This window comes from Balaenoptera ricei, chromosome 15 (assembly GCF_028023285.1).
Source record: "Balaenoptera ricei isolate mBalRic1 chromosome 15, mBalRic1.hap2, whole genome shotgun sequence".
Lineage (NCBI taxonomy): Eukaryota > Metazoa > Chordata > Mammalia > Artiodactyla > Balaenopteridae > Balaenoptera > Balaenoptera ricei.
This window is the reverse complement of record NC_082653.1, coordinates 3,342,637-3,366,099: the sequence shown is the minus strand read 5'-3', so window position 1 is coordinate 3,366,099 and position 23,463 is coordinate 3,342,637. Positions and strand designations below refer to the sequence as shown.

Genomic DNA, 23,463 nt, shown 5'->3' with positions numbered 1-23,463 from the left:
TTTATGTTGTTTCCAATTTTTCACTATTACAAACCAAAGTGCTGCTATATCCCTTGTTCCTTCATCTTTACCTATCTGTTTATTTCTTTAGGGTAAATTCTCAGATCTGTAATTGCTGGGTATGGTTCTTTAAAAATGCCTTTGAATCTTAGCCTAGATATTTGATAGGCGTAGTGGCTTATTCTCACCCTCATTTTTCCCTTCCAGCTGTTCAATAATCTGTCTGCTGACATGGAATTAATATATTTAATCAGTGGACCTGGTGTAGATAAATATCCAGAGATTGGTTTGTTTTCTATAGAAGATAATGTGAATGGAAAAATATATGTTCACCCCCCTGTTAATCGAGAGAAAACACCATCTTTTATGGTACTTAAAATTTGATACATTCTAAGCTTGGATTTATTGTAAAAGTCTTGCAGGAATATTGTATTCGGTAAGCATTCTGTAAGCTGGCTGTGTGCCAGGTTCTGGGAGACTGACATCTTATAAAACGTGGCACGCTTTAGAAGTGAGCCTGGGACACAGAGGTTAATTTTGTAATCTTCTTTTCCAGTTCTGGACTTTGGCTTTGTAATCATATCTGTAATCTGTGAACTGCTACAGGTCTCCCTTCTAATGACCAGTATGCTGATATGATTCAGGATATCTGCAAGCATTTGGCTATAGAGCGACAGAATGTTTATAAAATGGGCTGATTTAGTCTTTGATGAGTCACAGTTGAAATCTATGGAGAGAAGCTACAAACAGACTCCATGGATTGCATAATGAATGAGGAATTGCAGCCCTTGGTGATGGTTTCTTACTGTGAGTCTAGGTGTTCTTTATGATTTCATCACCCTAATACCATGGTCTACCATGAAGCTGAAATTCAAGTTCTAAACCGCAAAGGAAATTTGAAATAAAAATGCCCCAAACCACATGGTGGTATCTCGTGCTACCAGCCTAAGCTTAACGGGCTTCTTAGGAAGTCTGCAGCCTTTGTTCTGGTTTGACATCTGCTGGAACCTGGGCTTGGGTCTCAGGCCTGCTTGGCTACACATTGCCTCCTTCAGGGGGGAAGAAGTAATTTGTGAAGGTTTTCTCCAGTGACTCAAAATTTTTATATACAAAGTAAACTATATACCCTTAAATCACTGATGGGCTTGGACTCTCTAATTTTTAAACAGGCAGAAATTCTCCCAGACTCCAAAAGACATGCAGAGATGACTGTCTAGGTCTTCTGTCTCCATATAATCCCTCACCCCCCTCCACAAAATGTGCAGTGTTTGTTAAAAAGAAGGAATAAACAGTGGTCATAAAGGAGACCCTGGGACAGCACTTCTCAATCTCTACTGAGCAAATAGGTCACCTAGGAATCTGGTTAAAATGTGGGTTCTGTTTCAGTAGGTGGGGCAGGGCCTGAGGTCCAGCATCTCTCACAAGCTCCCAGGACACGCTGCTGCTACTGGCCCATGGGCCTCTGCAGGTTGACTGTGGAGGGCCCAGGACACAATAGTTAACAGGCATGAGCTGTGCAAGGATGGAGCAAAACATGTAGTGCTGGAGGGGTTTTTTGGTTGTTGTTGTTTGATTGCTTTTAACATCTTTAATAACGCACTAAGGTTGACATTCACAATGTTTAATATGGGACTTTGTGCCTGGAAGCTGATGATACTAAAACCACATCCCTAAGAGTGTTTTCTGAAATGTGAGGTTGAGATGGAACAGGTTGGCCGGTCACAGAAAGGTCCCAGGGACCATTCAGAGCCAAAGGAACAGCATGTGGGGGAAATAAACTGCATCCCCATTGGTTCTGCTGCATCAAGATCCAAGGCCCCGTGCTTGGAGCTCCCTGGCTAGATCAAATCCGTGTTTCCATCCCCCGAAGCATCATCATACTTGTCCTTTTACAGCGATTTCTGCAATTATTTACTAGCTGGTCCCCTCTGACTGTAAACTTTCATGAGGGAAGGTACAGGATGGGGACTCCAAGGCCTGCCTCCACTGCCCCGAGGCTCTCGGTCCTATTACCTGCTTTACTTTCTCCTCAACACCTTTCATGACCTGAAATGTACACCTGGATGGAGGTCCTCACAGCCCTGCCGGTCCCCCTTCACCCATCATAGCACCGCCTGGCCCTGGCGACTGGCGAGTGTGAGAACCCTGCCCGGCCTCGGTGCATCTGAGCGGGACTTACATCTCCCACATTCTCTTTGCTCTATGTTCCAGGTCGGGGCTGGCCAGGAGAGAAGTCTCTGGGCCGTCTGTAAGGCAGACATGAAGCGGCGTGAAATGGGCTCTGATGGGCCAGGCCTGGTGGAAGCTCCTGCTTGTTGCCTCTGATGGGGCCTCACCTAGATTGTCCTGGGGCAGCAACGGGACCAGCGGCTCCTCCAGCGCCAGTGAGTCGTGGACCAGGTGCATGACCAGCAACGTGTGAGGGCGGCCATCAAGTCAAGCATCTGGTTGACGTAGAGGTGGTGTGAGACAGAGGCAGGTTCTAGCCCATCCTGTGGGTTCCAGTTTCTCCCCGCCCCTCCTGCTTTGTGTGCTGCCCTGCTCACCCCGGGAACTTCAGGCCAACCACCCAATGTGAAGGCATCAGCCTTCCGGAGACTCGCTCACCTCCTTCATCACTGCATAAGGTCGAGCCCCATCATAAATCTTATCCCAAATCGCTCACAGGGTTCAATCAAGGAAGCACAACTGCTTATCAACACAGCCCCGGACTAGATGGTCCCTGAGGCCACGATTAAATTCTGGGGGTCACAGGTCAACGTGAGAATCGCATGAAAGCTATGCGCTCCGTCACAGACACATACTTGGATATAAGACGTTTGGCCCAAAAGTGGGTGTTTGACCAGTGGGTCTCAAGCTTTGATGTGCACACATGTCACCTGGGGATCTTGGTCTCTTATTGAAATGCAGACACAGGGGCTGCAGTTCTGGAGTGGGGCCCAATATTCAGCATTTCTAACAAGCTCCCCAGGCAGTGCCAGCACTGCTGGTCCACGGACCACACTTTGAGTAGCCAGGTGTCAGAGGGTTCACGGACCGCATGTGAGGAGAGGTCCACAAAGGTTTGCCCAATAGTTTGACGGAAGAGTTTGTCCAAACTTTCACACGTGGGGAGAGGCACAGTGTGAGACACATAGCAGATTCTCGATAAATATTTGCTGAACAGATGAATAACGTGCAGTTTTCACAACAGTTCATCCTAAGTTGATCTCCCTTGGCCATCTGGACCTCCACGCTCCCTGTTACACCTCACACCATTCATTTGTGGGTGTTCAAGGACCATGGACCCCTGTCACCAGTATCTTCACCACAGTCTAGTCAGAAAAGTGAGCCAATGGCTCAAAGGCTGTGGGCACGGCTCTCAGAAGCAAAGAAGAAAGGTAAGGGCAGAAGGTTCGGGTTTGGGCAAGCATGTTTAAACTCAGGCTCCCAGGGCCCCAGCCCAGACCTGCCGAAAGAGGCTCTGGAGGTGGGACCCAGGCACCTGCATGTTAACAAGCTCCCTGTCTGGCACATTCCATCCATTGTTGCTGTGTATCCTGTAGCCATCTGTCCTTAGCATGAACCAGCAAGGGGCTTTGTCCACTAATCTGCTACTGCAGCTCACTCTGATGAAGTGTCCAGCTCGTGCCAGGCGCCGTGTCGTGTACCACAGAAGCAGGTAAGACAGCACTTGCCCCCAGAAGGCTGGCCTGCAGCGGGCTAGGTAGGCAGACAAGCCAGGAGGGGCCATACTTCCCCAGCGCCACGTGAGGGGCGGTGTGAGGAGCCGGGGGCCAGAGGAGAAACACGACCTGGTCATGGATGCTGGCCAGGCCATCCCAGCTGGCACCTGCAGGCCAAGCATGGGAGAGGCAAGCTGGAGGGGCACACCCAGAACCTGGTCTTCCCTCCAAGAACACAGCATGTCAAAGCTGCAAAGCTGCAATGGGTGTGAATGGCTCACATTCTGTAAGTGCCCGGGAAGCGTTGGAATATCACCCGCTCTTTAGAACCTAAATGAATATCGCCCATCTGAAGACAGTTTGCAATAAAACAGTCTTTACCATTATTGAGAGTTTGACCTGATCCTGCCAACCCCCATGCTTGATTTAAAATCCTTCCATCTGGAATTATTAGTTAAGGGCAGCTTATCAAAGTAAAGATGGATGGTGTAAGCAGATTTTGCTGCTGGCATTCAGAAAAACGTGTTATCCCCCGCCATTCAGCAAAAGTTCTTTAATCACGGTTGAATGAAGGTTACCAGCTTTGAATTATTAGTTAATGGCATCTCTGCAAAAGAATGATTTATTGGGCACCTAAACTTTGCAAACGAACGCAGATCCTGAATTGCTGGGTATTTCATCCAAAGCTGAAATGTGCATTATTTGGACAATCTGTCTTCACAGTGAAAACAAAGTCCAAAGCAGAGGCTAACGTTTAGCCTTGAGCTCCTATCTCTCTGTGCATTCGAGATGTTGGGGAGACAGAAGCCTGAGGCACAGTGGAGTCCCCAAATTTTCTGTTCACCTATAGCCTGGAAAGCGCCCCCTCAGCAGGCCTCGCCACTTTGGAGCAGCCATCAGGAGAGAAGCATGCTTTCAGTGACTGTGACTTGGTCACCCTTCTCTAGGGCCCTGTCCTGAAACACCAGCCCAGCCGGGCCAGCACCATTCACTGTCCCACACATACCAGGGACCTGACACCAGCCCCCAGCCCAGCCCTTCCTGAGAGGGACAACTTGCCATCAGGCACCACTCACCTGGACCCACCTCAACCCTGCCTGTCAGCACAGCGGTTCTCAGGGACGGAAGTGAGGGGGACCTGTCATCTACCTCAGCCATCGTTCTCAGACTTCCGAGGATCAGAGCCCTCGGGAGGGCTTGCTAACACAGAGAGCGCTGGTGCCACCCTGGTTTCTGAGCCTGTAGATCCGGGGCTGGGCCTCAGAATGTGCACTTTAAGGAGCTCCTGGGTGACGCCACTGCTGCTGGGCCAGGGGCACCCTGCTTTGAGAACTGCTACTCTAGTCTGAGCCAGAGGCTTCTGGGCCAGGACAAAGGTCACCAGGAGCCCTGGATAACACCCCACAAGGGATCCAAAGTGTGGCTTCTATTTTAGCCTCAGGATTCTGGCCAAATCCTACCTTCAAAAATAACTAGACCGAGGATCATGACCCGGCCTTATTAATCATGGCCCATGAGATCACTCAGTGCACCGGACGAGGGCTCCCTGCCTGCCCAGACCTGGGATTATCAACCCAGGCAGGTCAGCAGTGCCCGAGGACCCTGGGCCAATCCCCACTCTCCCCTGACCAGCAGTGAGGTATAAGCAGCCCGCGGGGCCCTGGTGAACAGAGCAGAGGCAGCAAGGGTCCGGCCAAATGAGCTTGCCATGAGGATTAATCATGATGGTACACAGAGGAGCTCTGTGTGCTTGGCACGTACTAGGTGCTCAGTTAAAGCAGCTGCCGTGAAGTATACTATTAAAGAGCCGCTCCACCCGGTTCTGCCCCACGAACGTCTGCTTGAAGAGACGGCTTGTGCCCGTAAATCGGTTACATAACAATCTTGCGTGTTCGTGTGATTTCTCAGTTAAGTGTCTTCCCTGTTCACAGCTGGGGCATTAATCAGCTCCCCCAGACCCTGCACCAGGCTGGTCAGAAGCAAGAGTTGGACAGAATTCCTGCCCACAGCTGTCCCTCCTCAGAAGCCGAGACATGAAAGCATGTTGCTGGCACCCAAGTTCCTGTGAGTTCTTCTTGTGACTTGCAGTGATTTCCAATGCAGCTTCCCAGAAACAGTGGGGGAGCATTTCTGAAGCCCTGTCGGGTTAAAGCCCTGCCCCTTCCATTTGAGGGGTTCATTGGCTAAGGAGCCAGCAAAGTCTTGCAGTTAAGATAGTAGAACAGACAGAGGGCTCGGCTGCACAGCTCTGAAAATCTCTTAAGCAAAGGAGCTGGAAGTAGCATTTTGTTTGAGCCTGAGTACTAAGGCCGTCTTGGCAGAAGCCGAGGCTGCGAGCATCCTGAGCTGGCTGACCTTTGTGCCTGGGCGGCCTGCCTGCTGCCCGTGTTGTATCAGCTCTCCCCGCGGCTGCCTCTGCAGAGCAGAGGCCCATAAGCCCTCGGCCCATGACCAGGGTATTTTTAGCCAATCTCCTGGTGCCCAGGGCTCTGCGGCTGTGATCAGCATGGGGCCAGAGAACATTCTTGAACTGTGAGTCCCTGCTCTAGGCTGGGCTGATTCCCACGGCTACTTTAGCACTTGTGTGGCTTCCCTCCTGACCCTTACCCCAGAGCTCAAGCTCTTCCTGACCAGTCCGGGGACAGACTTTGGCCCTGCAGGTCCTAATACTGGTAACAAATCATCCCTTCATGGTTAACAGCAGCAGGGATGCCGTTGCCCCCACTGGGAAGAATGTGACATTATTGACAAAAGAGCCATTCACACTCAGACAAACTTCAAGTGTAGAGCTTCTAAGCTGGAACGGACAGAAACACCCTCTGGCCCAGGGTTCCTGAATCTTCAGCTCCCCTGGGCTTTCCACCTTCACTGTTTTTACCATCCCGCTCATACTCTGTAATGTTATTGCTACTGATGCAATTTCTTAACCTGTATATTAACTTTAGCTACATCCCAAGAACTACCATATATAATATCATGGGTTTGACATGCTAGTTATTCTTTTTTTTCCTACTATGCTTTAAAGGAACTTCTATTAAAATTTGTAGAAAGAGGAAAAGAAACTCTTCTGTGTGCCTCTGATAAGCAGTAATGAAAACAGTGGAGAGGAAATCACACTCTAGAAACACCACTGTAGTGCAGTTCCCACGGTTCACGCAGGAAAAAATATTTGTTGCCAGGCCTTGGCATATGTTATTTCCTCTGCCATGTTTTCTCTCTCTCCCTCTCTCTCTCTCTCTCTCTCTCTCTCTCTCACACACACACACACACACACCTCTTGCCCACCTGGATAACTGACACCTCCTCCAGGAAGCCATTTCCAAGGCCCTAACCTCCGAGAACAGACACATGGCCCCCACTACATTCTCCTTAGCCCTGGGGTGGCCTGACAATTCTATTGCCTATGATGCTCTGTTGGCTCCTTGCAAAGACCCCTTTCTGTTAAGGGGTGATGAGGAGTGTGAGCTCTGGACTCCAGTGCCCCCTGTTCACTTCCTAGCGATGTGGCCTTGGGCAAGTGACTCGTCTGTTTTCCCCAAGTCTACCTCCCTCATCTATAAAATGCGGGTGATAACAGAGTGTGAGAAATAACGTAGGGAAATGTTTAACATAGGCCTGGCACTTAATCAGTGCTCAATAAATATTCGTTGAATGCATAAATGCATGAATGGATGCAGTCTGTATACAGACTGAACTTAGACAATAATCCACAACTTATTTAAGAGCTACTAACAATCTTATTTAAAATACAGGTTCCCAGACCTGTAGCCAGACTTCCTAAGTTAGATGTAGAACCTGTACTTATGCCAGCTCTCAGTGTGATTGTTTCAGAACTAACCTATTTCTTCGTAGGGGCAGTGCTCAGCGGCTGAATGACCACTGAGAATCTGCAGACGGTTCCACAGATGCAAAGTCCCCAGGTCAACTCACATTTTCCCATTACCCTCACACTGTATGCACCACTGCTTAAACTTACAGTGGAGTTCTCTCTGAAGCTATGGCAATAGGAGTTAGAAGTTAGCATTTAGAGACCCTTCCATGGGAATGTGGTGTCTAAATAATAAGTGATTATGATGATCTTGGTGGTGGTGTTGGTGATGATGGTGATGATAGTGGTGATGGTGGAGACGGTGGTGGTGATGGTGATGATAGTGATGGTGATGATGATAGTGATGGTGGTGATAATGATGGTGATGATGGTGATGGTGGAGACGGTGATGGTGAAGCTGGTGGTAATGGTGATGAGAACGTTGATGATGGTGATGCCAATGATTTCTTGAAAACCTACAAGAGAGGGATTATTGTTTTCCTCACTTTACAGACAAAGCAACAAAGGCTCAAAGTGTTGAATAAACTTAATCATACAGGAGGTGAATGATGGAGCTGATTTCAAGCCCTGGCCTTCTCCCAAACCACAGCAGATGTTCTAAACACCTACAGTATGTCTTCCATACACAGTGTTTTCATCCTCTGTGGGACACCAGGGTTGGAAATATATTAGGGCTACATTCAATTCTTCATAATTCCACCATCTAAATCAGTCTCAGGAACTCCCTGGCAGTCCCGTGGTTAGGACTCCACGCTCTCACTGCCAAGGGCCCGGGTTCGATCCCTGGTCGGGGAACAAAAATCCCATAAGCCAGGCTTCCCTGGTGGCGCAGTGGTTGAGAATCTGCCTGCCAATGCGGGGGACACGGGTTCGAGCCCTGTTCTGGGAAGATCCCACATGCCGCGGAGCAACTGGGCCCGTGAGCCACAACTACTGAGCCTGCACGTCTGGAGCCTGTGCTCCGCAACAAGAGAGGCCGCGATAGTGAGAGGCCCGCGCACCGCAATGAAGAGTGGTCCCCGCTTGCCGCAACTAGAGAAAGCCCTCACACAGAAACGAAGACCCAACACAGCTAAAAATAAATTAAAAAAAAAAAAATCCCATAAGCCGTGTGGCGTGGCCAAAAAAATAAATAAATCAGGGGCTTCCCTGTTGGCACAGTGGTTGAGGATACACCTGCCAATGCAGGGGACAGGGGTTCGAGCCCTGGTCCAGGAAGATCCCACACGCCGCAGAGCAACTAAGCCCGTGCGCCCAACTACTGAGCCTGTGCTCTAGAGCCTGCGAGCCACAGCTACTGAAGCCGTGCACTCTAGAGCCCGTGCTCTGCAACAAGAGAAGCCACCGCAATGAGAAGCCTGACCACTGCAACAAAGAGTAGCCCCCGCTCACCACAACTAGAGAAAAGCCCGTGCGCAGCAACGAAGACCCAACGCAGCCAAAAATAAATACATAAATTTTAAAAAAAGAAAAAGAAGATTGAATTAGATTGTGTTGTTTAAATCAATCAATCAATCAATCAGAGTCTCAAGTTTAGTTTCTGACTAACAAACACAAGAATAGAAATCCATCTCACGGTGGTGGAGAGGTAATGTGCTTTCAGTATCCATGTGTTCCTCTCCATCTCGCAGCCTCCCTTAAGTTCTGGCCGATAGAATTTAAGAGCCACTGTGATTTCTTCATCTTTTCCCTGCCGCAGCAAACTTGGAGGTCCAAATTGTACAGTTACTGGCTTTTGCCTACATGAGAAATAAACCTTTGTTGGGTTAAGGAAATTTGTGGATTTATCTGTTAAAGCTGCTTGTACTAACTTCCCTAACTAACATAGAAATTAATTTCAGGGTTAATTTCTCATTCCAACTTCTCCCATTCATTTCAACACTCAGGCCTATATGGTAGCATTTTAATAATTATAGTTATTGAATTATAATACTGTTAAATTATTTATAAATTGTTCTTAGCCTGTACGGCTTTTGAGGAACAACTCAGTGTTTGTTCCATATTAAAAACTGACTTATAGAATGTGTCAAGCCTTCCACTCCATGTCACCAATGTTATTAAAAGCTAAGAGAAGCAGACAGCTGTCTGTTGGGGGTCTTGATTTACAAATCACGTGATAGATTAAGTTAATATGCTTCCAAAGTAGGAGATAAAATCTTCAAAAAGACAGATTCGGAAGGTGAAAATACAAAGACAGTGCTTACCTCCCAGCCCCTGATGAACACCCAGAGTGAGGGCAGGAATCATGCAGCCCTCTCACCTGTCCCCTTCCTGCTCTCCCTCAGCCTTTCTTCTAAAGAACCTTGCATATTTCGCAAAGCTGCTCACAAAATGCAACAGAAGGGAAATTACAAACAGAATTTCATGAATATTACCTTCCTTTCATCTAAAGAACCTGAGGAAGTTTTTACAAATAATTAATTAAATTCAATTAACTCTCAGGTATTAAATTTCAGATGCCTGAATCCATAACCAAATCTTTCTAAGGAGGAGAAATCTATTACATGCACAAATATAGAGACTCAAACCTCAGTGACAATAAAGAACTTTCTTGAAAGGGGGCATTTGGGTCAAAGCCCAGTGTTTCCATTTCCCAGGCTCTGCTAGTCTTGGTTTCATCATTCCCTCATAAATATTCTGCTGCAGCCCCTGTCAGCTGTGGCCCAACTCAACAACACCGTCCCTTTAAGCCACTCAAAGCACAGGGAGTAGCTCACGAGGAGGGGTCTCTGGGAAAGTTTGACTCCCAGTTAAAACTTTTGAAGCAAGTCATTTCATTTGAGGAAATTTTCTTACTCAGGCTGGTTTCTAAAAACCTGAATTAGGCACAAAAGTAACCTTATCAGTACAGGTAATTGTCCAGGGGAAGTTGTGGAGTCACAACTTGGTACAGGACCAAAGCAAGGTTATTAGAAGCCAGCCTCTGTCCTTCTCTCATCTCAGCTCCCCTTCATACTGCCTGATGTGGTGCCCTCTGCCCCCAAAGCTCTGCAGCTTCCCCTCATGGTTGCAAAGTGGCTGCAACTGCCCCTGCACTTATACCCACTCAGGTTCCAACCCTACCCAAAGACTTGAGTACAACTGGGCCTGACCCTCATTGGCTCAGATTGGCTGACATGCTCATCTCTGAGCCAATTATGGTTGCTATGCTAACTAGCTTAGGTCATTCATGATCCACCCCTAGAGCCCATGTGAGCAGGGGATGAAGAGAAAGGGAACTGCCCATAGGAATTCCCATATGTGCTTTCCCAGAAGAAGGGTGAAGAGATGCTTGTGGAAAGACAGACATACAGACAGATACCTATAATACTAACAGACCAAAGTTCCTCTGCCATAGTTGATTCTGGGTCACACTGATGTCCCTGAAAATGCTGAGACTCTGGGGGACTTAGGTGGGAAAACCATCCATCAAAATGAACCCTCAACCTTACAAGTAGATGCTGATGCCCAGACTGGGGAAGTCTCCAGCAAGGGGGTGGCAGAGCCCTGCATGGCCAGGAGCCGGACCCTTTTTCAGACCATGTGTCCCATTGTGGGCCTGTGCCTGCCTCTGGGCTCTGAGAACTCTAAAGATTCCATGTAGACTTCCTGCTAAGCATAGTGTTTAGCACAATGAGTTCACTTTTCTGGGTTGAAAGCATTTAATGTATGAGTTCTGTCTACTCTAGGTTCGTTTTGGTCAGGGGCAAGCAACTCCTGTCTAATTATCTTTATTCTGTTTTCAGTCCCTGCAAGCAGTGGCTTAAGAGCACTTTGATGACAGGACAGTGTCAACCCAGGGTAAGTCGCGTGAGGGTGGCAGCCCTGGCCCAGAGGGAGCCCTCGAGATACACAGTTTACTGCACTGCTTAATATCATGTCTCTCAGCTCATCTCAGAGAGGAAGTTCTTTTAAAACAGAGGTCATTAGCTTCTTGCCATCTGAACAGTATTTCAGAGTGGGTCTGAGTGGGACTATGGCAGGGTTTTTCAACCTTGGCACTGTTGGCCTTCTGGACTGGATCATTCTCTGTTGTGGGGACCGTCTCGTGCCCTGTGGGACGTTTAGCAGAATCCCTGGCTCCACCCACCCCTGGCCAGGAGCACCCTCTCCCAAGTCGTAACAACCCAAGTGCCTCCAGACATCACCCAGGGTCCCTGGGAGCAAAATTGCCCTGGATGGGACAACTGGCCTGTGGAAGGAGCCTTTAAAATACAACCTCCTAGAGCTCTCGGTGGCTGCTGACTTCATTAAACTGGGCTTCTCCCCACAGAGACTGCAAAATATAGAGGGAATTTCAGCTCTTGGAGGTGGTTCATTAGGACGATGTGAACAAGAATAACAACAAAGTCATTCTTTTTTCCCTCAATGAGTTATGTAAATGATTAGTTCAAATGGAAACTGCAGGGTCTGGAGACCATGAACAGTGGACCTTGGCGATATCATTCCTCAAACCCGGGAAATGCTCACCGACCTTTCCCTGGTGAAGGCCTCCTTCATGGGTTCAGATCTATGTGTGGATCTTCCTGAGTGCCAGACATAGCGCCATCTTGGTTAACACAAGCATCCTGGTAACACCACCTCTCCAGGTATGTGAATTCATTCTGCCACAGAATCCTAGGGGGTTTTGAACATCACAAGGCAAGAACTAAAGAATAAAAGTGATTGAGCTCACCCGGCCCAGCTGCACAGCGATGCCCATGGGCTCAAACGTTTTGCAGGTTCTGGGCCCCATCGTCCACCTTCACCCCCATTCCCAGCCCACAGTGCTCTCACTCAGGCTGATCCCTCACCTGTTTACCCGGCGAGGCCCTGAATGACTTTCGGCAGTTTCCAAAAACCAGATCCAAGCTCAAAATGATACTGTGTGGACAGAAACAAGGATATTTAAAAGAATCTTGTCACAGGGTAGTGACAGCCGTTTTGGAAAATAATTTTAGAACTATATTAAGCCATCATGCAGCACAGGGAAGAATGAAACATTCGCTGCACAAATATTTGAACATAATGGAAAAAATCTGTTCAATGAATAAAATTAACTAAACAAGGTAATTACTCTGAAGCATAATGCACATATTTTGTTGTGTCAGTGTTTTTTCTATTTATTGGTTTGTTTTTTAGGTTATATAACCTGAGTTAATTAGTACTAAGTTTGGCTGTGAATGACAGAACACGAACCCCAAAAAAATAGAGGCGAGTGTCTATTTCTCTCTTGTAAAAAGTGAGGTGATTCAGGCTCTCATGGTCTCCAGGGTGAGGGACGAGGCTCTAACACATTCTCCCATGGTCGGAAGCCTCCATTCCCACGGTCCCCCGATAGTCTGCTTTTACAGCCGTGTTCCAGCTGCAGGGAGAGGGAGAGGCTGGAAAGAGGCATCCCTGTTCTCCTCAAGGACCCATCTCAGCATCTGCACCTATGCTTCTGCTTCTGCAATGTGAGCCCCATTGGCCAGAACATGGTCACCTGGTCACATCTAGTTCAAGGAGGGCTGGGAAATGTCATTTTCATTTGAGGAAGCCGTAGCCCTCGCTCAAACTTGGGAAGAAGGAAAGAAGGGACAATGGGGGTTGGGGGACAGTAGTCTCTGCAGCCGTCCACGCTTTGGCCACCCACATATCTGTGCTCGCCCTTCGTCTACACACAGAACCCCTCCCACACACACCCCAAGGGAACCAAGTGCAAAGCCCCACCCAATGACTGCATCTGGCTCACAATCCAAGATCCCAGGGTAAAGCACAGTCCTCTCCCACAGATACGGATGAGGTCCTTCATGGTTTCACAACCTACAAACTAAATAATAAGTTCCTGGTTCCCAATACAGCCAACATAAGGTAGACAAGTAAGAACAGTAAGACGCCTGCAATAAAAAGGCCCATTTGGAGAAAAGCAAACTAATAAACACAATTATCATTGATCCATACACATGAGCAAATCCTGGGAGGCAGGAACAGTGAAGACACCTCTGCAGCCGTCGCCGCCCCCGGCCCCTACCTGCGTGCTTGCTGTTGTCTCCCCTGCCACAGCTGAGTGGCGTGGGTACCGGGGGGGATGCCCTTCCTGGGACCTGAATGGTTTTCACAGCTCGCTCCTTGTTTTCAGGGATGGCTTTGGGGTTGAACAATCACAGGCTTTTTCAGACCAGGCTGTGGTTTCTTTGGCAAAGCATTTTTTCAGAAACGTAAAGATTTCTGATCTATTTGTTTCCAGCCAGCTCTCTCTGTTGAGACATAGCTTATAACCCTGGAGCCTCTGGCCTGTCCTTGTTGGCCTCCACGCTCGCTTGGCCGATGTCTCCTGTCCCTCAGCACAATGGCACCGCCCACCTTGAGTCACCTGAAGCAACAGGCCTGGGTAGGAAGGCAACCTTAAAGTGACTTTTGCCACAAGGCTTACAAAGTGGTAGGATGGGGCACTAGTTTTATTTTCCACTAAGTGCACTGCTTTGCACAAAACCTTTCCAATGATTGATGTCATTTGAGAGGTGCAGCAGTTGCTTTTTTCAACCCTGCAAGGCTCCAAATTACCCAGTTCTCAGTCAATTTAGATTGCGTACTTCAGGCAGAAACGGTCTCCATGAGCATAGCTGCCTTACCTTTCATGCCACTCCTGCCCTGACCAGCAGTCACCCATGTCCATCTCTTTTGTGGGACTTTGCTATAAGCAGTGAGAAGCAGCTAATGCATTTCTACATTATGAATTTCTCCTACCATTTCCTTCCTCAATCCTTGTTCAGAGCAAGGGCTGCTTTTCAAAAAACAACAGAGGAGAGTTGTTAGCAAATGCTTTGTTTCTGCACGATATGGCTAACCTGTCCTCTAGCCCCCACTATCTGAGTCCCTGCCCCCGACCACATCCATAAGCCAATGCCCTAAGTTTCAGTTCTGCTACTTACAGCTTGCTTATCTTGGTCCTATATTTTGTATCAGTTAAGATTAGATTTGGCCATGAGTGACAGAAAATCCAAAATAGCATTGGCTTGAACAAGACATATTTAATTCTCTTTCCGTTTGACTCCAGAGTAAGGTAGTCCTGGGATGGGTCCAGTAGGGCTCCCTGGTGTCAGAGACCTCCACCCCTTCTATCCTGTTGGTGTACCATGCGTCAGCTCTAACGACAATGTCCAGGATGGCTGCTCCTGTGCCAGCCATCACATTCTCATTCCAGCCAGTAGAAGAGAAGAGGGGGAAGAGATGAGTCTACATCTCCATGCTTCAAGGACACTTCCTGGAAGTTGCCTTCCATTGGCCAGAATGTAGTCACATGGCCATACCTGGCTGCAAGGAAGGGTGGGAAATGTCATTCCCACTCTCGATGGCCAAAAATTCAGGGTTCCTTTATTGAGGAAGGAGAGGTGACAGATATTGAGAAATTAGCAGTTGCTGCAGTCATTCCAGCACCAGTGTCCTCATGCTGGGAAAAATGAAAGGACTAGTCTTTCCTGTTTTTATATCTCCAGCATTCTTTCTCCTCTTCCTTCTTCCTGATGGCAGATTTGTTTGGCCTCTGACACACACATTTCAGGAGAGACAATGACTACCCAAGGTCTGCAGTCTTCTGCCCACATGCCATCTTTGAGGGGACTGTTGCTATACCTACTTTACAAGTACATAAAATAAGATTTCCTGGGTTAGTGTTTCACTTGGGAAAGTGGTTTTTAAAAAATATTTATTTATTTTATTTATTTTTGGTTGCGTTGGGTCTTAGTCGCGGCACGCAGGATCTCCATTGCGGTGTGCAGGCTTCTCTCTCTCTAGTTGTGGTGCATGAGCTTAGTTGCCCCACAGCATGTGGGATCTTAGTTCCCCGACCAGTGATCGAACCTGCGTCCTCTGAATTGGAAGGCAGATTCTTTACCACTGGGCCATCAGGGAAGTCCCTCACTTGGGAAAGTTTTTAACAATCAAGATAGCTTCTGTGCTCAGTAAATCATAAAAGTAAGCGAAACAAACTCCTCTGATGAAAAACTCCATAAAGCCAATGAGACCGTTAATATAAATGGAAACCCAAAATTGATGAAATGCAAAATAAATATTTAACTTGTGAGATGGCAGCTATCTTTGGATTGCTAAGTAATTTGGAGGCTAATGTTCTTAATAAAATCACATTTTCTAGGAAAATATTTACTATTTCTGTTTTATTGCCTTCTTCGTTGCCATTAGTAAGACTTCGTTTAGTTCATGAATGTACATAAATTCCACTGGAGGCTAACATTTTTTTCCAAAACCTCCTGGTGCTGATGTTTCTAATGGAAACCTTTCTAAGCATGTAGATAGACTTGAAAATGAACTTGTGGGGAGAACCAGCCAACATCCAAGAATGTTCCCTGCAGACATCAGTTGGGACAGATGATAATATATAATATAGTCTGGCATCTAAAGGGAAAAGTCAAAGTATTAACATGCCAGGTATGCTTCATAAAATGCCAACAGGGCCAGTGTCTCCACTGGACAATATATCCCAAAGGCTTGAGACCTACGAAAACATATATATAGGCTTCAAAACACACAAAGAAAGCAGCAAAATCAAAATTAATACATGTCTAATTAAATATCTACAAAATATAACATTTTGTTCTTGTTAATTGCTAAATTTGGGATTCATGAATTTTTCATGAGTATTTTATTACTTTTGAGGACAATTAGTTGGAGAGAGCCTCATAATGCAAGAATTCACAAATACACCCAACAATTGCCAAGATTTCATAACCATTAGTAAATGAGCCAAGTTACCCATAGCCAAAAGCAAACTTATCTAAAACCTTCCCTAATTGTATGGCAATGTATTTGTTTTTAACACAGAGTATGGATATATCTTAATACGTTTGTTGCAATGTGGGGTTTCCAAAAAGAATGCCTTAGACAAGGGGGTCAGCATACTTTTTTTCTTTAAAAGGCCAGGAAGTAAATGTGTTGGGCTTTGTGAGCCCTACGTCTCCATCGTGACTACTCAGTGCTGCTACGGCAGCACAAAGGGGTCATGGACGCCCTTAAACAACATATGAGCACAGCTGTGTGCCAATAAAACTTTATTTACAAAAACAGACGGTGGGCCACATCTACCCCACGGCCATAGTTTTCTGTCCCTTGCCTCAGATCCAGGAAGGTCCAGTGACCACCTACTGATCCTTAGCAACCATTCAGACTCAAAAAGTATACTGTCCTAAGATATTACCGTTATCCTGAATTACCCAGAAAATGTCCTAGACTCTCCTCGGAATCATTCCAGCATTAGCATAGCTGTTGTACACATCTGTGAGTCAGCTTTAGACTTTCCAATGCTTTGGAGATGGTTTTTCTTCTTTTTCAGTTACTCAAAGCACTAGGTGATACATGAAATAACTATGTACAAACTCTTGAGATCTCTTTAAAGTAAGCATTTGCACAGCTTCTTTAAAAAGAAAGGGAAAGTTTTAAGTTTACGTCAGCTAAAACTTAGGTTTAATATAGCATTTCACTGATTTGACATAAATGTGCTTCTCCTGATTTATCCCTCAGGTTCAAGAGGGGACTAACAAAAGACTATGCTCATTAATTATATAAATTTTTTAGAATTTGCCACAGGCTTTTAGATATCTAATATATACATTAAAGTGTCCTGGTAGCATTTAAAATTCTGCTTAACCAGTTTCTTATCTATTACTCAGACAAGAAAACTGAGTATATATAGGGCACATGTCCTACTATTTACATTTTTTTAGATATTTAAAGGAAACTATCCCTTCCCCCACAATTTACACTAGCGGTAGGTGGACATGTAGAAATCAATTAAAGTTTGTGGTTTTGTGCATAGATAAAATTTAATCAGAATTTATTCACTCAAAGGCTCCTAAGTTATTTTACTTACATAATACACGCAAGTTAAATTACATCAGTTTGGTGTTTTTAGTATGTACTGCTCATAAATTTTAAGTATAATCATTTTTCTCATGATAAAATATTTTATCTATTTATCTACTCAAAAAGTACAAAGGGCTTAATATTTATATTTTTTTAAAAATCACTAAAAATACTGATCACAAATGTTCTAGAAAACATTTCCCTATTTACTTATTTTTCACTTAAACTGAAGCAGAATCATAATTATAGAAATTTAAATAAGCACTTAAAAAATCTGTTTCCCCAGTTTTTCCCAAATAGCTGGGGTAATCAGTGGATTATATTTTATTTACCCTCAGAGTTGGGCTATGAGCAGCCATAAGCTGCTTCCATGAGCGGAAGCAAGGAATTACACAATTCAAGTTTCTCTAGAAAATCTGCCTGACAAATCGAATTTTTAAAAAGTATAACCTGCTGTTTCACTTTGGTTCAAGATGTCTGATCTGCGAATGTCCAAGCATTTAATCCAGACTCAGTTTAACCTCATTCAAGAACTAGAAGGTAATTTTTTAAAAAAGGAAGGAAGAAACATTCTAGAAGTGATTTCCCCTTCATGAGTTATTCCAATTCACCAAAATATGCAGTTTTTAAGAAATGAAAACCTGACTCAGAATATATTTCTTCGAGTGGAGCAGCCTTTGGCCCCAAAGAGTCCAGCAAGTCGGGCGACAGGTCATGTTCGGAGAAGGCGAGAGAACTGCGGGTCTCTGCTCGCTCACACTTGCCCTCCTCTGCGTAGACGTGAGGTGGGTAACCAGGGTCTCCCTTGGGGACGTCAGCACCACCGAGCTGCTACAGGGGAGCCGCGAGAGAAGGTAAGTGCCACGGTGGGCAGGGCCTTGTCCCCACTGTCGCAGACGTTTCTACAGACTGGTCTTGAATGAGGTACCTAATTTCTTTGTCCCTGAGTTTCTTTATTTTATAATAAGGAAAATAATAGAACCTGCCCTGGTGGGCTGATGCAAGAACTGAGTTAATACCTTTCGATTCCTTAGGACAGGGCCTGGTACGCAGTGATGATCACCCACGAGTTTGCCAAGTAAAGTAACTCTTGGCAGACGACGCCCACCAAGCATTGATCTATTCCTTTGCACTTATTATCTCACAGGTCTGAGCCCCAACTTTCCTGCAACGTACGGGGCTCCTTAGGGTCGGAGGCAGCCCCTGCAGCCTCTGTGTGCGTCCCTCCCTGCGTGGGGTGGGGGCAGGCACACACAGAGAGCGTCTCTCCACAGCACCTGCTCCGGCCCCTTCCATGTAAACTACCCGTGCGTTTGCCCCAACTCCCAAATCACTGTTTAATTTGCCCAAGAATAGAGGGTGGCTGTGTTGAGGAACCTTCCAGGAGAGACAATGTTATTGTCCAATAATTCCCTCCAGCACAGTCAACCCACATCTTTCATAATTTCACGGAAAGAGACCATTCACTGTGGTCTGAGGCTGTGCTGATCTGCAGAAATGCCCCTGGAATGAGGATTCCCATGAAAACACTTGCTATGGACTGAATTGTGTCCCCCCAAACTCTGATGGTGCCCTGATCTCAGACCTCCAGCTTCCAGAACTGTGAGAAAAATAGTCTGCTGTTTAAGCTGCCTGTCTGTGGTATTTTGTTATGCAGGCAAGCTGATTGACACGGTGATTAGGAGGAAGTGGCCCCAGGTCAGTGTGGGGCCAGATGGGGAAGCAGAACCCACTCACCACCAAGGGGAGGCCTTCCTACCTGACTCAGCATCCCTGCCATCGCTCGTACCCTCACTTCCATGGGTCCTTTGGGCACCACAGTATCCAGGTAAACCTACAAAGCAAAGAAGCAGAGTCCTAACACCACCAAGGACTCACAGCTCCCCACCAAGTTGATGGCCTCTTCTGGCCAGCAGACAGGGGGCCACCACTGGGCGGAGGGTTGTCAGAGCTCTCCTTGAGGGACAGCAGGCCAAGGGCAGTTTGATCAGATGTCACCTACGTGTGTGGTGGGAGAGAGGGTAGGCCCTGCCAGTTTTGACTGATAGACCCTTCAACGCCTTGGCTTCTAGGGAAGAAGTGAGCTGAGCAAGCCTGGCCAGTGGGGTTTGGGACCATTCCACAAACAAGATTTAGCAAACAGTTGATTCCCACAGGGAACCTCATCCTGCTTCCTGCTCCCCCGACCGCATGGCTCTTCCCCAGGTTCTAATTTCTCCTCTTCCTGCCCTTGCTGGGTCAGCCGCACCTCGTGTGTGGTAGTGGGTGTGCCGCCCTCCACTCATTCACCGGTCAAGTGCTCATGGACCTGGGTCTTGGGGTACTGGCTGAGGAGTGGGCTAGAGCAGTGAGGAGATGGACTCAGCGTGCCCCATGTGGGGGCTGCCTGGGAACCCACAGATTCCCCAACTGCATCATGTAAGTCAGGCCCGCACAGGGTAAGGCAAGGCAGCCTCACTCTCGGGCTCAGGCAGGCACGGGGCCAGCACCCAGTGTGAGAGAAGCACAGTGATGACCGTGGAAGATGCAAGAGAGACCTCACCCAGCCTGCGCCTGGGGGCCTCTCAGGAGGAGAAGGACCAGGAGACAGGAGCAGAGGGGCCAGGGAGAAGGAAGGGCCAGCAGAGGCCTGGAGGCTGGAGGGAGCTCAGACCTGCAGGCGGAGGACAGAGGCCACCACACGGCCTTAGGCTTCAGGGCTGCGGACTATCACAGGACAATGGCCAGCCGTTGGGAAGGTTTAAACTGGAGAGTGACATGATGCGATTTGTGTTTCTAAAACACTGATGGCTTTACGGCTGAAGTGACTTCTGATAACCCCTGGGTTTAGGGGTACTTAGTGCACTCCAGAAGATGTATGTAAAAAAAATGTAAAGCTTGGAATAATTTTACATGTCCATGAGGATACACACACACACACACACACACACACACACACCCCTATCTGTACACATATCTATCTATATACATAAACGCAGCACACCACACCATTGTGAATTGAACTAAACACACTTAACCAAAGAGAGGGCAAGGGGTGACCCTTACAAACAGCCCTGGGGACCTGCTGCCCAGAGATGCTGTGCCCTCATTCGGCCACCCTCCGGCTCCCGTGGGCCTCTAAGAGGACGATCCCGGAGACATAGGCCCTTCTTCCAATGTGCTCACGGGTCAGACACCACGGTCCTTCCCGGGTAGTGGAAGAGGCTGCGCCAGTCTCCAAATTCAGGGTCGATTTTGCCTTGAGCCAATTTTAGGTCCTACCACATGCTGCATTTTGCTGCATTTTCCTGCATTTTGCTGCATTTTGCCCCGTGTGTGTCCATTCTGGCCTACAGCACCATTTCCCTTCACCCGGCCTCTCTGCACTGAGACCCTGGCTTCAGCTGTGTCCCCAGGACCTATGAGTTCTCAAAGATACTTTGGCAAGAGGATTTGAATTTCATTTTAGGGAAAATTATTTTAATAATAATATTTAATGTTATTTTTCTAATATAATGGAGAAGGGTTTACATCTTTTAAACTGAGTCCCCCCAACATGTTAATAAAAGCAAGAATTTTATAATTTGCTTTTATGAAACTTGAATGATGCTTTTTGTCTCTTGTTTGCTGAATCAAAGAGAACCTGATATGATAAATTGAGCTCCCTAAAAAATATTTGAAACTGCTTATTGGCGTAAATTGAAATTTTCTTGATACTTTAAGAACTAATTTCAACAATGTGAGGCAATGAATTAGGTGCTAAGGTAAAATTTTGCAAACTTCCTCCACAATATCTAACTTCTTTCTTGTTGTTGTTTTCAACCGAATCACTATTTTTATTTGTTGCTTTGGTAATAGGTATATGTTATAAACGTTAATGTACTTCAAAATTGGTACTAATAAAAAACAACTCTTTTCTGTTTTATTTATAATGGCATTCTTTGTAAGATCTCATTTGTAAGGAAGGATTCTGCTGCCAGTAAGGTTTAGGGAAAAGATAGACTAGATGGCCTCTATGGCCCCCTTAGCTCAAAACTTCTATAAATCTGTAAAGAATCAAAGCAAAAGAAGATTCAGGCCTTCACCAAGTTCTTAGCTTCTCAGCAGCAAAAGAAATTTGCCAGAGACTGAAAAACTCTGATGCTTTCAAGTCTAGATGTAGGTACTTTATTTACTTCTCATCTGTTTCCCACATTCACTTCTTTTGGCTTATTTGGATGTTGGTTGGGTATGTTTTTTCTCACCTCCTCCCTTCCCAGTTTCCCATTTTCAGGGCTTCCCATGGCTATCAGGACAGTAAGGTAACTCTTTTCATGATAACATCTTCATCTGTACTTACAGGAGGAGGGTATTTGTTTCTCACACTTCTTGGATCAAAAAACATGCCACGACCCTTAAATTTTTTAAAAAATGAAAAATTAATTAATTCAAGTAAAAAGAATGAAGTGTTTATTGGTTTCATATAAATTACCCAAGGATACAAACACATAGCCAGAAATTCGTGTAATTATATTGCCTTTTGCTTCTGCACTAAAGGTATAATAATTCTAACGATAGTCGTGTAGGTGTTCATAGCAGAAATCCATGGGTGAGTTTTATAGTTGCTTTGTGGGGATGGAGCATGAAAATATAAGATTTTCAAGCCCCATCTTGGGTCCACAAAATCCCCATAAGACTCATTTTGTGCCATGAGCATGGCCTCAAAGTCTGTGAATGAGACACACGCAATCCCTAAGACTCAGGACTGGCTACATAATTTGCAGGACCCGGTGCAAAATAAAAATGTGAGCCCCTTGTCCAGATATGAAGAATTTCAAGATGGTGACGGTAGAGCACTAACCAAGCACAGGGCCTTTCTGAGCAGAGGGCCCTGTGGGACTGACTGGGTTCCACGCCTGTGAAGCTGGCCCTTCCAGGACCAGAGGGACACATCTATCATACACAAGCCCTTTCAAGGATTCATGGCACCATGTTTGCGCAAAAAAGAAGAGCACATTTTTAATCTTGGCGCAAACTCAGCCTGAGAAAAGATAATGAATTATAGAGATCTTGAATTATTTTTTAGAAGTTTCCATCATAAAAACTGTGGCTCTTTGGACCTTGAGAACCTCGTTTAGTTCTTGTCAGAAAAGTAAATTTTTTGTTAAGATAATATCTAGTTTTACTAGTGAAGTCCAAATAAGGTCTGTGTTTGAGACCTGTGTTAATAGTGTTGTACCACAGTCAGTTTTCTGGTTTTGATAGCATACTATGGTTATATACAGTGTTATTCCTGGGGGGAGCTGTGTGAAAGGTACACAGAAACTCTCTGAACTATTTTTACAACTTCTTGTGAGTCTGAAAAGTCATGTTAAAAAGCAAAGCCATAGTTGTAGAATTTGTACATGGAATATATAAAGGGGAGTTGGGGTTCAATTTGGCAGGAGGTATGGAATCACTGGGCTGGAATTTGCCCAGGGCCAAGGCCATTGCTCTTGATCTTATAGATGATCTCTATAAGAGATGGACACAGGGAAATGTATCTATCTGTGGCTGTTCTGAGAAGTGTCATATTTGATCAGCACTATCAAATAACAACTCAGTAGCAACCAACGATCACAATAACTAGGTAGACAGATGAGAAGGTTTTCACTGACTATGTGTTTGTTCTACCCATATCACAGAATCTTCTAGAAGGGCCGCCTCTCAAGGGAACCAGCTGTCAGTCATCAGTGAAGTCCCAGCAGGGGGGAGTGAGCTTGTGGAACTCACCAGAGTCCCCAGCACAAAGTGGACTTGGTCTGATGCACTTGGCAAAGATGGCAGCATTTCCCCTAAATCCTGGGGGAAAACGCTGGGGGAAACTCCAAAGACAACACGTCTCCCTCCAGTTGAAAACGAAGGCACACCTTTCCCTGCTCAGATACTCATATGCAAATAAAACTGGCATTATGATGGGGATGGTGGTGGCGGAGTGGGAGTAGAAAAGGAAAGGTGGAGAGAAGCAAGGAAAAAGGACTATAGTGAAATGGAACTGCATGCCCCAATGTGATTTGAAGATGTAGATTCTAACATTCTACCGATGACATTATAGACACCTGACAATTGAATATGCCCACGGACAAGATCTAGAAGGTAACACAGACAAATGAAATTGCTTAGCTTTAGGGATAGGAGTGTGGACAATTTTTGCTT

General features: G+C 46.2%; 1 protein-coding gene across 1 annotated transcript in view; it reads right to left on the bottom strand.

Annotated features, from left to right (window-relative positions):
• Window positions 1–4,815: 4,815 nt before the first annotated feature.
• Window positions 4,816–23,463, bottom strand: part of CDH26 (cadherin 26) — a 74,042-nt gene continuing 55,394 nt past the window's right edge. The window contains 5 exon segments of the mRNA XM_059897818.1: window positions 4,816–5,054; window positions 9,755–9,814; window positions 17,952–18,141; window positions 19,070–19,144; window positions 21,629–21,682. Of these exon segments, the coding sequence (XP_059753801.1) occupies window positions 4,816–5,054; window positions 9,755–9,814; window positions 17,952–18,141; window positions 19,070–19,144; window positions 21,629–21,682 (618 nt within the window).